Source organism: Kogia breviceps, chromosome 15, assembly GCF_026419965.1.
Source record: "Kogia breviceps isolate mKogBre1 chromosome 15, mKogBre1 haplotype 1, whole genome shotgun sequence".
In the NCBI taxonomy this organism is placed as follows: Eukaryota; Metazoa; Chordata; class Mammalia; order Artiodactyla; family Physeteridae; genus Kogia; species Kogia breviceps.
The window spans coordinates 82,630,945-82,644,335 of NC_081324.1; the positions used below are offsets into that span (position 1 = coordinate 82,630,945).

Here is a 13,391-nt window from a genome sequence, read left to right on the forward strand (position 1 = left end):
CAGAATGAGTGGAAGACAAACATCTAGCTTATGGCTCTGTCCTTGCACTTCCCTGGGACTCAGTTTCCCTCCATGTAAAATGACTGATGTTGGGTTAGTTGATCTCCAAGGCACTGGGCTTGCTAACGGGGTCATTCTTTTTCCCCACCATCCACCTGGGCACGAATCGGCTCTGGTCAAGATAGTTTAGCTGCAGCTGAACACAAGGCTGAGGCCCCTGGCTTATCCTGGTAACTGCAGATTCGTGCGGAGCTGTCCTAAGGCACCACGGGGAAGAAACCAGCCCGGAAGTCCTTGTCGCTGGCCAGTCCATTTTACCTGCCAGGGTCATTTGTGAGGTGGCAGCACCTGGGCTGAGCCTGGGACTTACATCAGGAGTGGCTCAAACTCAACTCGTGGTTCTCGAACAGAAACCCCAGCCTGGGCCCCCTCACCTTATTTATGGCAAGGGCAACTTATCACTAGGAGGAAAGGTCTAAGAGCCCCTGTTGAAATGCTGATAAATAATCCTCGAGCTTTTCCTGCGCCGAAAGCTGTTTCATAAGCAAGGTCGGCTGTCTCTAGTGGTCACCCCAGGCACCTTTCCTCCCACCCTCGTTTTCCAAAAGGACGAAGGATAGGGAAGCGACGTCCTAGCTCGCGTATTTAAACCGGGCAGAGGGTCAGCAGAGGTCCGCGTTTCTCCTCTTTCCAAGAGCACCTCGCGTCCCGAATCGGCGCCTTCAACTCGGAGAAATCGGGAGCCCCACAGGAAACTTCCATTACTGCAGACGCTGCCACACAGCCGGGGCAGCGGATGGGCTGCCGCGCTGGCTCCCCAGGAATGCGCTCCCTCCACGGCCGGCCGCCCCGCCGGCCCGCCCTCTCCCGGGGACCCCCCGGCACCTGCGGCCTCCGAGTAAGTGTCCGCGCGCACGTCCGCCGGCCCGCCTCGCCTCAGCGTGCCCGGAGCCGGGGGTCGCCGGGTGCCCCTCGCCGCCTCCCCGGGGAGCGGGGGGTCGCGGGCGCCTCCCCCGGGTGGGCGGAGAGGCTCGCGGCGCTGCCCCGCGGCGGCTGCGGCGCCCGGAGGCCGCACTACCGGCGGCCGCGGCGGCGCTGCTCCCCCTGCTCGGTGCAGCTGCCGCCCGGCGCTTGCGCACTGGGCCCTGGGCGCGCGGCGGCACTAGGCTTTGTGTGTGTGTGTGTGTATGTGTGCGAGTGTGTGTGTCTGTGTGTGTGTGTGTATGTGTGTGTGTGTCTCTGTGTGTGTCTTCTGTGTGAGTGAGCGGGCGGGCGGGCGCGAGTGTGGCCGCCGCGGAGCGCGAGCAGGACCCGGCGGGCGCGCTCCCCCAGCCTCTCTCTCCCCGCCAGAACCATGTCGGGCAGGTCGGTTCGAGCCGAGACCAGGAGCCGGGCCAAAGATGATATCAAGAGGGTCATGGCGGCTATCGAGAAAGTGCGCAAATGGTAAGCGGAGGCGCCGGCTTGTTCTCTCGTTCGCTTGCAGGCTCGCGCCGCGGTCGCCCCGAATCCCGAGACCAGATACAAAAAGCCGGCGGGGCGCAGCGCCCCGGGCCGCCCGCGGGCCCGGGAGTTGGAGAAGGCGGGCGGCGCGCGAGCCGGGTCACCTGCGCGCGGCGGGGGCCGCGGCCGCTGCCCAGGTGCGCTCGCGCCTGTCGCCCACCTGGCGCGGCGGCGGCAGCCTGGAGGCGGCGGGCGCCCCGGGCCGGGCGGTGGAGCGGCGGGCAGTCCCCGGCGCGGCGGTCGGCTCCCGGGAGGGGGGCTCGGGGCCGGCCCCAGAAGCCATTTCGTTTTGTGCAAGTCACATGAAAGCGGCTTCCCGCGCGCCGGGGCCGCGATGCCGGCGGCGGAGGGGAGAGCGCGAGCTCCATTGTGCAGGCACCGAGCGGGCCGCCGCCGCCGTCTCCGTCTCCTACCCGCGCGCCCCGGGCGGCGCAGCGCCAGCCCCCGCGCCCTTGCCCGCGCCGGGCCTCCCTCTCTCCCTCCCTCCCTCCGCGGCCGGCTGGCTGGCTGGCTCGCTCGCTCCCCGCCTCCCAGGCCCGGCGCCCTCGAGTCTGCGGAGTTTGCAGAGCGCGAGCCGTTTAAATTTAGCGCTTTGGGCTGCCTGGAGCGAGGGCTCTTGGCGAGGAAGAAAGATGGGGGCGAGCGCGAGGAGGAAACGCCGGCGGCGGCCGCGGGGCCCGGGGCTCCGGGCGGCCCCCTCCCGCCCCGCTGTGCCCGGATCCGGGCGCGGGGGTCCGGGCGAGCGAATATGGGGGGGCCAGACCCCGGTCCTGGGCCGCGTCTGCCTGTCCGAACCCGGCAGCTCGCGTTTGTTTTGCGGAGAGAGCCGTTGTTTTTGTTCTCTGCGCGGGGGTTGAGGGGGGACTCGGTGTCGGCCGTGCGGTTTCTCCAGCTCACGTTAGATTCGGTCCGGCGTGGCCTGGTTGTAATTAATACGACTGAACGTTTGCCCGGCCTCGTCCGGGTCTGTCTCGGAATCGGCCCGAGGGCCAGGCCCGAGGCGCGAGCCGATCGCCAGGTTGGGGCGGACTTGTTGAAAACTCCCAGCTCCCGGATTTCAACTTTATTATTTTTTTCCCACGGCCTCACCAGGGTCAGGGAGGGAGAGGAGCCGCGGCGCCGTTCGAGTGTCAGCGCCCGCGGGCTCGTCCTGACCCTTTATTTAAAGCCTGCAAACCCCGCAGGCCCCGTGGCGGGTTCTTTTTATGTTTAGGGGTGTCATTTCTTGAGTAACGCCTCGCCTCGGTCCCTCAAAACCACTGGGGGCTAGCCTCCAGTCTGGCCGTGTCACAAGTTAGCTGTCCTTTCTGAGTCAAACCCAACAAAAAAGGCAAAAGAGGAAAATCAATAAAGTCCGCGTGCTCCCGGGCCGCCTATGGAAAGGGCTGTCTGCAGATGGCCGGATGCCCGGCCCAGGGCTGCGTTTGGCTCTAGTGGGACAAAGAATTTTCAGAACCGTGAGAAGGGAAGGCCTTCCAAAGTTGAGATCCAAGTCTTCCCTGCCGTGGGAGCTCCCCTGGTGCGCAGGGCGCCCAGTGCCCGGACTGGAGCCATTTAAAAATGGCAGAAACAGCTGCAGGCCAAAACGCACACTGGAAAACAAGCCCACCACCCCCTCTCCTGCGGGATTCCCAGAGGGAAGGCTGGAGTCGTCCCCTGCCTGAACGCCTGTGCAAAGAAAGAGCTGTTGTCTGGGCCTGAGTCCCTTCTGTCACCAGCCTGGAGGTGAGAAAGGGGTGGGGGCCGGCTGCCTTTCCGTGCCGCGGGAGGCTTGGCGGGGCCTCGCGCTCCAGGTGTCCAGCCTGGCGGAGGCTCCTGCACCCTGACGGCTGCTCGGCTGGGAGGGCAAATGGAGCTGTGTGGGGTTTTCCGCCCTGCCGGCCCCAGAGCAGCTGGCCTGGTGGCCCTCAGCGCTGCTCAGCCCGCTGCCGACGAGGCCTGTGTTTCGGGGGGACGAGAGGAGAACGTGTCTCCCTCCCTTTTTTGTGTCTTGGGAAACTACGAGTCAAGTCCTCTAAAGACCTCAGGCTTTGGGATCTCATGGCTGGGCTTCCAGTGTGACCTTGGGCTAACCACGTAACTTCTCTAACCACGACAAGAGCTTCCTGTGCTACCTTCTCTCCTTCTGGGATAACATCATGTCCCGAAAAGCACTTATCCTGCAGTCATTAAATGCGGTCCTTACTGTGAGGTAGAAACTTGCATTTTGCTGATTTTTTTTTTTCTTCTTTTTCTCCTACCCATTCTAAGTAAAAAAAGACTTCCCCTTGTTTCCTAGGTTTCCCCAGCCCCGAGAAGCCAAATCTCACCCTCTCTGTGCCTTCAGAATGCCTCTTCCAGTCAGCCCTTGTGGTTTGGGGTTGTTTATTAACTGTGTGACCACCAACCGTGCATTTCACCACTGGCTGGGACACTGGGTTGCCAGATTTAGCAAATAAGATTATGGGACACCCAGTTAAATTTGAATTTCAGATAAACAAGGAAATAATATTTTTAAATACTTTTTTTTTTAGTGTAAGTATGTTTCACGCACTAGTTGAGACATACTTATACTAAAAAAATTATTCATCATTTATCTGAAATTCCAATTTAACTCTGCATCCTGTTTTGTTTCGTGTTTTTGTTTTTAATCCAGAATGGAGGTGCCTGGCATACCACTTAGCCTGTAAGCCTAGGGTGGTATTTCTCTTCGGTCCCAGGGACCCCTAAAAATACCCCCTTCTGCTGGCCCTACCCGTCCCCTGCCCTGGAGAAAGCCAGCAGCCAGCCACGGCCACCCTGTCGGTAGCTCCCGGCCGTTTCTCCTCTCCTTTCTGTGTCCCAGCAAGGCAGGTTGGTGGAGTGAGAGGCAGCCAGAACGAGAAGGAAGAACGAAATGGTGGGCTCGTTTTGGGGCAGCTGGGGCAGGGTTAGGAGGCCCGGTGTGGGCGGAGAAAAGCAGGGCAGGGGGAGACCCTGGGCAGGAGGCAAAGGCTTGAGCCTGGAAGCAGGCTTAGGCCTGGCACCCCCGGATCCGTGGTCTGAAGGGTCCCTCGGTGGCTTGTGAAGACAGGGAGAGAGAGAGGCCTGTTCCCCGAGACTTCCCGCCCATCTCTGGGGGCGGGGGGGAGGTCTGACTGTGCCTAGACCCTCACCTTGGTACTTCCAGGGGCACCCTTCTACCAGGCACAGGGCAGGTCAAGCGGGCCTGGGCCTAGTATGGATGAGGCCAGCTGTAGCCAGGCCTCCTACGGCATCAAGGACTAGCCCTGGGAAGTGGATCGGAAGTGAAGGGTTCGGAGCCCTCTTTGAGGGAGTCAGGTCACCCTGGCTGGCTAGCCCTTCCTTGGACCTGACCTTGGGGGAACATTAGAAATTGCCCTCGGCCTAGAGAATCTGGGGAGAGGGGTGCTCATAGTTTACACAGGAGCCTGTGCTGGGGAGGAGCATTTGGGGCTCTACTCCTACAGCTGGGACCTCATTTGCTTCTTTTGTCCAGGAGCCCAAGCCTGGTGGGGAAGAGAGAGGCACTTAAGCCTGGCTGGTTACCAGGGGCCAGCAAGGCAGGAGGGCTCAGGCCGTGCCCAGGGCAGCTTCGTGGCAGGGTTGGGCTGCGGCCCGGTGGTTGGGGTGAATCCGAGCCCAGTGCCTACAGGTGGTGAGACTTGGAGGACCCGAGGGAGCCACAGGGCCCCACCTGGAGGGAGTCAGTGCTCCTTGGGGCATGTGGGCCCCTCGCGGCCAGAATGTGTTTTTGAGAGTGTCCAGGAATCCGGATTTTAATGTGGCGTCTGGCTTTTTTTTTTTTAAGTCTGGCAATTGATTCAAATGTTTTAAAGTACCATGCAGACAGACCATACAAAACACGCCTGTTGGCCACTTGTTTGCCACTGCAGATGTAATTAAGTACAGCTTAATATTACCTTCCTTTGGGGTTGGGGGGCTGTGTGTTCTAGGGTGATGGGTTTGGAGGTGGTGGTGGGAACCCTCAGCTGCTCTCTGGAGTCCCTGTGTCATTTCCCGAGGCGCTGCCAGCCCGCTGGCTTGATGACACACCCGGTGCTCCCTGGATGTGTCTCTGAAGTACCGGCTACTTACTCAGTGACTCACCCCTGAGCTCTGGGGCCTGTGTCTCCCTGGGTGGCTGCTGGCCGGATTCCAGGCTGAGGTCAGGTTCTCAAGGCTCTTCCCTCTGTCCCATGGCCCCATTTCAATGCCCACACCTAGAAATGCAACTGGAGAACGGGTTTCTAATCCCTGGGGTGAGTTGGGAACTCGGACCAAGGGAGGCACCAGAGCCTAGCTGTGTTCAGCTCAGACCCTGCAGGGCCTGTAACCTCTCTGGGAAGCACCTGCCACTTGACACGTTCATCTTGGGTCAGGTGTGGCCTGCGAAGCCCAGATCTGACACACTTTCTGCCCGGAGAGGTGTCCTGTGCATTGCAAGTCAATTACTTTTTTTTTTTTTTTTTCTTAAAAACACAATTAAGCCTTGGATTTGCTGACCTACTGGTGCCCCGGCCGAGGAAGCCAGTTCAGGGGCTTGCGAGGAGCGAGTGCCTTTGGCCATTTGCATGGGATTTGGGCAATTTGTGCTTCTTTGAACAGCTTCTGTCACCGACGTGCTCTGTGGAGTCATTTCTTAGATTTGTTACGGGAGACAGAACAGCAGGGGTCAGAGCCCGTGTCCAGTCCGGTTCTGCCGTTGACTAGCTGTGCAACCATGAGCTACTGGTACAACTTCTCTGGGCCTCCCATTTCCCCATCTATAAAGCGGGGTGACAGTAGTCTCCCTCTCACAGGCCTATTGGCAGTTGTCGGGAGAGAGGGCCTGTAAGTAGAGTGCTTGGCACGGAAGCCCTCAGCGCACAATGGCCATCATGATTGTTGCTTTGTCACCAAGGTCGTTTCTTGGAATGTCTCTGTCCCTTCCAAGCACCTGCTGGTTATTCAGCATGAAGCAGGGGAAAGGCTGGGCTTGTGGGTCGTCCATCCTGCCTCTGAGAGGCTGGGGACAGGTGGGTGGTGACTTAGGTGCTTGAATTTATTCAATTCTCTCAGGGCCAAATGGGGCAGCGATGGGGCAGGGGTTGCTGCTCCGAAAAGCAGTGTGGCGTGGAGATTTGAACACTGGCTCTGGGGAGAATGACTCCACCCCCCGCCCCACCCCGCCTCAGTTTCTTTATCTGTCAAACAGCAAAGGTGACAGTTACTGCCACGAGAGGTTCTGGGAAGATGAGAGTGTGTACGGTGCTTAGCACACAGAAGGCACTAGAAATGGTCATAGTAGAATAAGGAAAGCCAGGCCCTAGCCTCCTCCAGCCGGGCACTTTGGGACCCGAGCAGGCACCGTCTGGGCAGTGCAAGTGTCCGTGGTTTGGGTCAGCTGGTCTTGAGTGTGCTCGGGCACCCAGAACCCCCAGTGGTGAACGGGTGCTCGCTGGCGGTAACGTGTCCCACCAGCTTGGGAGGGCTACTTGCCCATGGAGAAGAGGACCCAAGGCCAAGGTCTTGGTGGGGAGGCTGGACAAGGCGCCCACAGCCGCACGTAATTCTCGGCTCTGGTGGGCCCCGTGTCGCTAACATTGCTGAGAGCTCCCGGCCGCTATGCCACCTACAGCAGGTGTACGTCTGGCTGTCCCATCAAATCGTGGACTCCAGAGCCCAGCTCCCTGGTTGAAACTCCAGCTTTCCTTCTCGGGGGGCTCTCCCTTAGCCGTGGTGTCCTCAGGCACGTGGCCTCTGGCTGTCACTCGTAGTGTTAGGGGCAGGAGGTGACAGGGCCTGACTCGTAGGCTGCCGGAGGTCGAGGCCCGAAGTTGGGAGGCGGGGGTGGGGGGGTGCGGATATAGCTAGAGAAGGACGACGCTCGAAGCAGAGAGGTAGGAGGAGAGAGTGGTAATTCCCATCATCACCCTTCGTGGAAAGCAGTCACCCCCTTCCTTCTCATGGCTTGTGATTTGCTTCTCACCGTCAACCTGCCTTTGGCAGCCGGGGGCCCTGGGCACTGGGCCCCAGGAGTTTAGGATGCGGCTGGGGGTGGATCGGGGGCAGCTGTGCAGACGCTAGGAGCTGAGACCCTGGACCTGAAGCCTGTCTCCGAACCGAGGTACAGGGTCTCGGGGCAGGCAACCTCCCGGCCGCGGCCGCCCACAGACAGGGCTGTGCTTCTCTGTTGCAGCCCCTCGGTTTCAGCATCTGCGGACTGCCCTTGGGGCTGAGGCCACTGGGCATCCAGGTTCCCCCCCTGCTCTCCGTTCCCCGGGGCTGATCCAGCTGGCGTTTGCCCTTCCCACGGCCTCGGGGGCGTTGACAGGGGGCAGGGTGAGCCCCTGGGTGCCCTTGGGGAAGACCCTCCCACCCCCGCGGAGGAAATGCCCTGTTGGTGTGAAGCCCTCTCTGCTGCCCAGCGGGGCTCGGGTGGCCCAGTTCGCCGGCTCCGTGGGGTGAAGGCCTCTACCCGGAGGGATCGTCCTAGTGGCAGCCCCTCCCTCCCCCCCAGTCTTACCAGGGCACGCGGAAGCAGTCGACAGGCTTTGTCTCCCTCGCGGCAGCCTGGAGAGATTGACGACCCCACGTGGTCTAGCAGATGGGGAAACTGAGGCTCGGGCTGGTGAAGTGACTTGCCCAGGGGCCCCCAGCCTGCGAGCAGCAGAGCTGGGGCTCAAGCCCTCGTCTGTGTGATCCGGAGATGTTCTCTCAGCCCTGCCTGGAGCCGTCACCGTGTCACAGCTGCTCCAAGGGAGTGCGGCCTGTGCCCCCCGGCCAGCGTGAGCAGGGCCCTGCCCCTGGAGCCCCCTGGTCATGGGCTCTTCCTCGTCCTCTGCAGGGAGAAGAAGTGGGTGACTGTGGGTGACACATCCCTGCGAATCTACAAGTGGGTCCCTGTGACGGAGCCAAAGGTTGATGATGTGAGTATGTGAGGCCGGTCCCCTGGGGTGGGGCCGTCCATCCACACGCCTTCCCATCACAGGAAGGGGGGCCGTCCGCTGCCACCCACCATGCGGGGGACCCTGGGGCCGAGGCCACCTGGGCAGCAGGAGGGCCCAGCTGAGGGCCGGAGAGGCTGCTGGACCTGTGTCTACCCCTCCCCCCATCACCCAGCCCCAGAGTTTGGCCCTCAGAGAGGTGGGGAGTATCCCCTGTAAGTCACCTCTTCGGGCCTGACAGCCCCGTGGTTCTCCAGTGGGCACACTGCTTAGTGCACAGGCATCCCCTCCCCGAGGCCCTGGGCACCAAGGCTTTGCAGCGGGCGTGGTGGCGGTACCTGCAGCCGGGCAGACCCTCCCCCATCGTTGTAGTGCTGTTCTTGGCACCTGACCGTCTGCCAGGCATTACTTGGCGGAGTTGAGCTCTTTATCCGCTCTGGACAAGGGAGGACACAGGCTCAGAGAGGCGAAGCCGTTTCCCCGGAGTCACACAGCAAATGTCGGGTCTTTTGACTCCAAAGCACATACTCTGCCCACTCTTGGAGAGCCTTCTGGTGGTTGGAGCTGCTGGCGAAGGGTGACCCCAGTGTGGAGGTTTGGTGCTGAGAAGCAGGGGCCATTGACGGGGGAGGGTTCCAGGAGGGGCGGTGACTCTGACCACTAGAGGGAGCCCTGGTGGCTGTGCTTGATCTCAGGGAGGCATTGATGACAGGCCCGCCCCGCATCACGGATAGTTTTTCAGCTTGGTGGTTCCCAGGCCAGTTACCCTCCAAGACCCACAGGTCAGCTGCTCTCATTTCCAGTCAAAATCCAGAATGGTCCCGCTGACAGGCCTTTGCATGGGCTGTTCCTCCTGCCTGAGTGCCTTCCCTGCTGTGTAAGGGTGGCTCGGCTCTCACGGATCACGTGCCTCCAGTCGTGGCAGTGGGCATGATTGGTAGGTTTCTAGGGGCCGTAAGGCGGGGCAGAGACTTCCCTGGCGGTCCAGTGGTTAGGATTCCACACTACCACTGCAGAGGGCACGGGTTCAATCCCTGGCCGGGGAACTAAGATCCTGCATGCCGCGTGGCGTGGCCAAAAAAAAAACAAAAAAACAAAAAAAACGTGGGATAAAGCCTCCCTCCACAGTCTCCAGTGACCTGTCCCACGAGTCTTGGGTCTCCTGGCAGGGCTGAGGCTCCATTCTTGACCCTTGGATCACACGCGGCCCCTGGGTGGGTCGGTGCTGGGCTGAGAATGTGGGAGCTTGTCATCCCTTCCGGTCCTCACCTGGGGTGGTTCGTGGCGCCACCAGGGCTGCTTTCCCCAGAGGCACCGACACAGACTGTCCTGGCCTTTGGTGCCGGCCGTTCCGGAGGGGGGAGCAGAGCAGAGTGCAGCCAGCCTCCTCGAAGGCAGCTCCTGGCTCGCACCCGTGTCTGCGCCTTGCACGTCATTAGGTGTTGTATAAACGCCGGTTGCATTTGAGAAGATGTGGTCCCTGCTCTCAAGGAATGTATAATCTTGTTGGGGGAAGATAATTATAGAATAGCATGAAACAGACATCAGGCAAGTGCCAAATGGATTGTGATGAAGGAGAGAATGTAATATATGGGCTATCGGGAAGGACCAGGGCAGCCTGGGGCTGGGCAAAGACCTCAAGATTTGGATTTGGACAGACCACCCCCAGTTAACCCGTGATGCCAGACAGGAGACCCCACCTTGCTTAGGTTAGTTCCCTCTTTTGTGCTGTGGGACAGTAACACCCAGCTCCTGGGGTTTCTGCGACAGAGCAAAGGCAATATATCATATGGGAAGAACTTAGCTCAGCGCAGCTGTGCAGACGGTGCTCGGATGCTAATTCGCTGTCATCTCTGAGCCAAGATGTACAATACTCCTCCCCCCTTCCTCTAGGCTGGTGGGTCCCATGCCTGGCTGAGCATTAGATCCCCTGGGAGCCTCAACAAAATTCAGGTTCCTGGGCCTCACCCTGAATAGCTGAATCTGAATCTCTGATGGTCGCGGCTGGTGATCTGCGGTGGGAAGGGATAGCTTTTCAGGTTTTCGGTTTTGGTTGGTTTTTTTTTTTTTTTTTTTTTTTGGCCACACGGCACGTGGGATCTTAGTTCCCTGACCGGGGATCCTGCCCACGTCCCCTGCATTGGAAGCGTGGAGCCTTAACTACCTGACCACCAACGGAAGTCCCTCTTTTCTTGTTTTCAAACGCCCAGTGATGACGTGGTTACATCATTTTTTTTTTTTTTTCTTCAGAGCTCTTGAAAATTGTCTTCTCTTAAATAGGTAGAACATGTTACAAAATTCAGTTGTTACTTTAAAACTTTTTAAAAACGAAAACCGTCCACGTGCCATAAAATTCACTCTTTTAAAGTTTGCCAGTCAGTGTTGGTATATTTACAGTCGTGCAGCCATCACCGCTGTAATTCCAGAACATTTTCGTTACCCCGAAAACAGAACGCGTACCCTCCCCGAGATCCTGGAAACCACCAGTCTACTTTCTGTTTCTATAGGTTCGCATATTCCTCAAATGTTACTTTTTTTTTTTTACAGTCTTATCTTTTTACACATCTGCTTCCCATCCCTGCTGAACACCTCCAACCCCATGCAGCTCTCTTCCTAGGAGGCAACCAGTATTTGTTTATCCTTCCAAAGAGGTTGTGCGCCCAAAATACAAACACACGCTCATGCTTTTCCTTCACCACCAGTGGCAGCGCCCTGCTCACCTGTTCCTGCACCTTTCTTTTATACGTCTCGGAGATGCTGAAATATTTTCATATGTGACTATTTCTGCAGATCCTTCCATATTAGTACGGGAAGAGCTTGTACTTGGACTCCGTAATTGTTGCTTTCCACTGCGTTGAGCGAATGTACTGTAATGTGTGTAACAAGTCTTTTACCAATGGACACAGTTAGGTTGTTTCCACACGATTCCGTTCCATCCGTAAAAAATGGAAACCCGTACAAGAAGCATCCCCTTGACCTTTCCCTCCTCCCCCTTGACCTTTCCCTCCTCCCCCTTGACCTTTCCCTCCTCACCCGGTCCCCAGTGTCGGGCCGGAAGTCAGCTGACTGTCTTTGAGGAAGGCAGTCCCAGGGGCCTGAGGATAGTGGAAATGTGTGAGCTGTCTTTTCCATCCCTCGCCAGGCATCCCTGGTACTGTACCTGCCTCGGGCAGGGTGACCGTGGCCTTTTCCCCAGAGGAAGTTCCCGCCAGCCAGGGTGTTTGCATGCCTGCGGGGCTGGCCCCAGAAGCAAGGCAGCCTTACCCCCAGCTCCCCAGCCCAGCCCCGGAAGCCTCCCCTCCACAGGGCTCCTTGATTCCAGAGCAGGTGAGGCTCCTCATGGGACGGGTTCAGATGCGGGCCAGTTGAGCCCTCCAGAGCCCTGGGGGCTCCAGGATGAGTCAGCGGAATAAAATATTCACTGCGCTTACACACACACACACACAGTTTGGTGACTCGGTTTCTGCATCATTTTTCTCCTCCAGAAAAACAAGAACAAGAAAAAGGGCAAAGATGAGAAGTGTGGCTCAGAGGTGACCACCCCAGAGAACAGCTCCTCCCCAGGAATGATGGACATGCACGGTGAGCTCCCCGCAACCAGCCAGCCAGCCAGCCGGGGGGGCCCCCCTCCTGCCCGCAGCACTTGGTTGTGTTTTTGTTTTACCAGCAGGTTTGTTCACATTCCAGTCGAGGGGCAGGACCTGGAGGCTTCTGTGCCAAGGAGGAGGCTCAGCAGAGAAGAAGCTGCTTTTCCCAGAGCAGCAAGCCAAGACTCATAAAATGAGCCAGCGACATTAAATAAGACCTCCTTCTCACCCAGTGACACAAATGTCACAGGACACGTTCTGTTCGCCCCATGTGCCCAGGAAGATTTTGGGGGGAATCTTATCTTTTTTCCTCCTGGGCCTGACATATCATATCAATGACTCTTATTTCCTACTTCGCTTGGGCTACTGGGAAGCCCTAACTGGATTTCTGAGTTCATGTGAATCAGTCTGGGACCCTGGGACCTTCCCTTCTACATCGACTGCCTCACTTCCTTTGCTGTCTTGTTTCAAAAGTTGTAACCAGTGTCCCACTGATCAGATCCAGGCTGTTGACATGCTTTAGCCAGTCTGCAGTTGTTTTGATGCTGCTGGTGGGGTGTTTTTTTTTACCTTTTTACCTGAGAGGAAAAGGCACAAATCGTAAGTGTGTGGCTCCGTGAGATGTTCACAAACTGAACACACCTTTGTCACCAGCCCAAATCAGGACAGAATGTTCCCAGCAATTCCCGTGGTGTCCCCTCCCGGTCATCCTGCCATGGAAAACCACGACCTGACTTCTAACCTCAGGGATTTGAACCAGAAGTTTCTCAAAAATGGAGTTTCTGATATTTATAAATCAGAAAACTTGCATTTCTCCCATCCTTGGAGAAATCAGACGGGCCGCTGGAACAGGGGCAGCTGTCCCTGCGGGGAGGGCGTGGCCTCTCCAGGCCCACCAGGCTCACCTCCTGTTTTGTCCCCAGCCTGGCCCTGCCGGTCTAAGAGCTCCGAGCACTTGCCTGTCTCTGTCTTGATCCCACCTTCAGTGTCTTTGTACTTCTGACCACCCAGGCCTTTTTGCACGACGAGGTGATGTTAGATAAATAAACGAGTAAATCAAGAGGGAATATTGGTTGGATCTAGTTCGTAACCCTCCAGGCCCGGGGCTGTCTTACTCTGGGGGAAGGGAGGCCAGCAAACTTCCCCATTTGCCCCAACCAAGTAGTCTGGGAAACAGTCACAAGCTCCAAGGGCAAGGAGTCTTGCTTGTTGCTGAATTGGCTTCAGAGAAGCACAGGGGGGTCTTCGCTGACAGCTAACGTGTCAAGAAAGTGTCTCTCTCTCTCTCACACACACACACACACACACACACACACACACACCAACAACTGGCCGTATAATTGTAGCCAGGATGCATTTCATTTTCAGAAATAGGTATTTGAGTTGGGACGTA

At 58.1% G+C, this 13,391-nt stretch overlaps 1 protein-coding gene across 4 annotated transcripts in view; it reads left to right on the forward strand.

Annotated features, from left to right (window-relative positions):
- The first annotated feature begins 437 nt into the window (after window positions 1-437).
- Window positions 438-13,391, forward strand: part of BCL7A (BAF chromatin remodeling complex subunit BCL7A) — a 29,912-nt gene continuing 16,958 nt past the window's right edge. For 3 of the 4 annotated variants that reach the window (XM_059040721.2, XM_059040720.2, XM_067014362.1), the window contains exons 1-4: window positions 438-898; window positions 1,351-1,446; window positions 8,312-8,393; window positions 11,897-11,993. In XM_059040721.2, the coding sequence (XP_058896704.1) occupies window positions 1,355-1,446; window positions 8,312-8,393; window positions 11,897-11,993 (271 nt within the window). In that variant the 5' untranslated portion in view covers window positions 438-898; window positions 1,351-1,354. Of the gene's footprint in view, window positions 899-1,130; window positions 1,447-8,311; window positions 8,394-11,896; window positions 11,994-13,391 lie in introns of those variants that run through there. The other variant, XM_067014363.1, reaches the window with a different exon arrangement.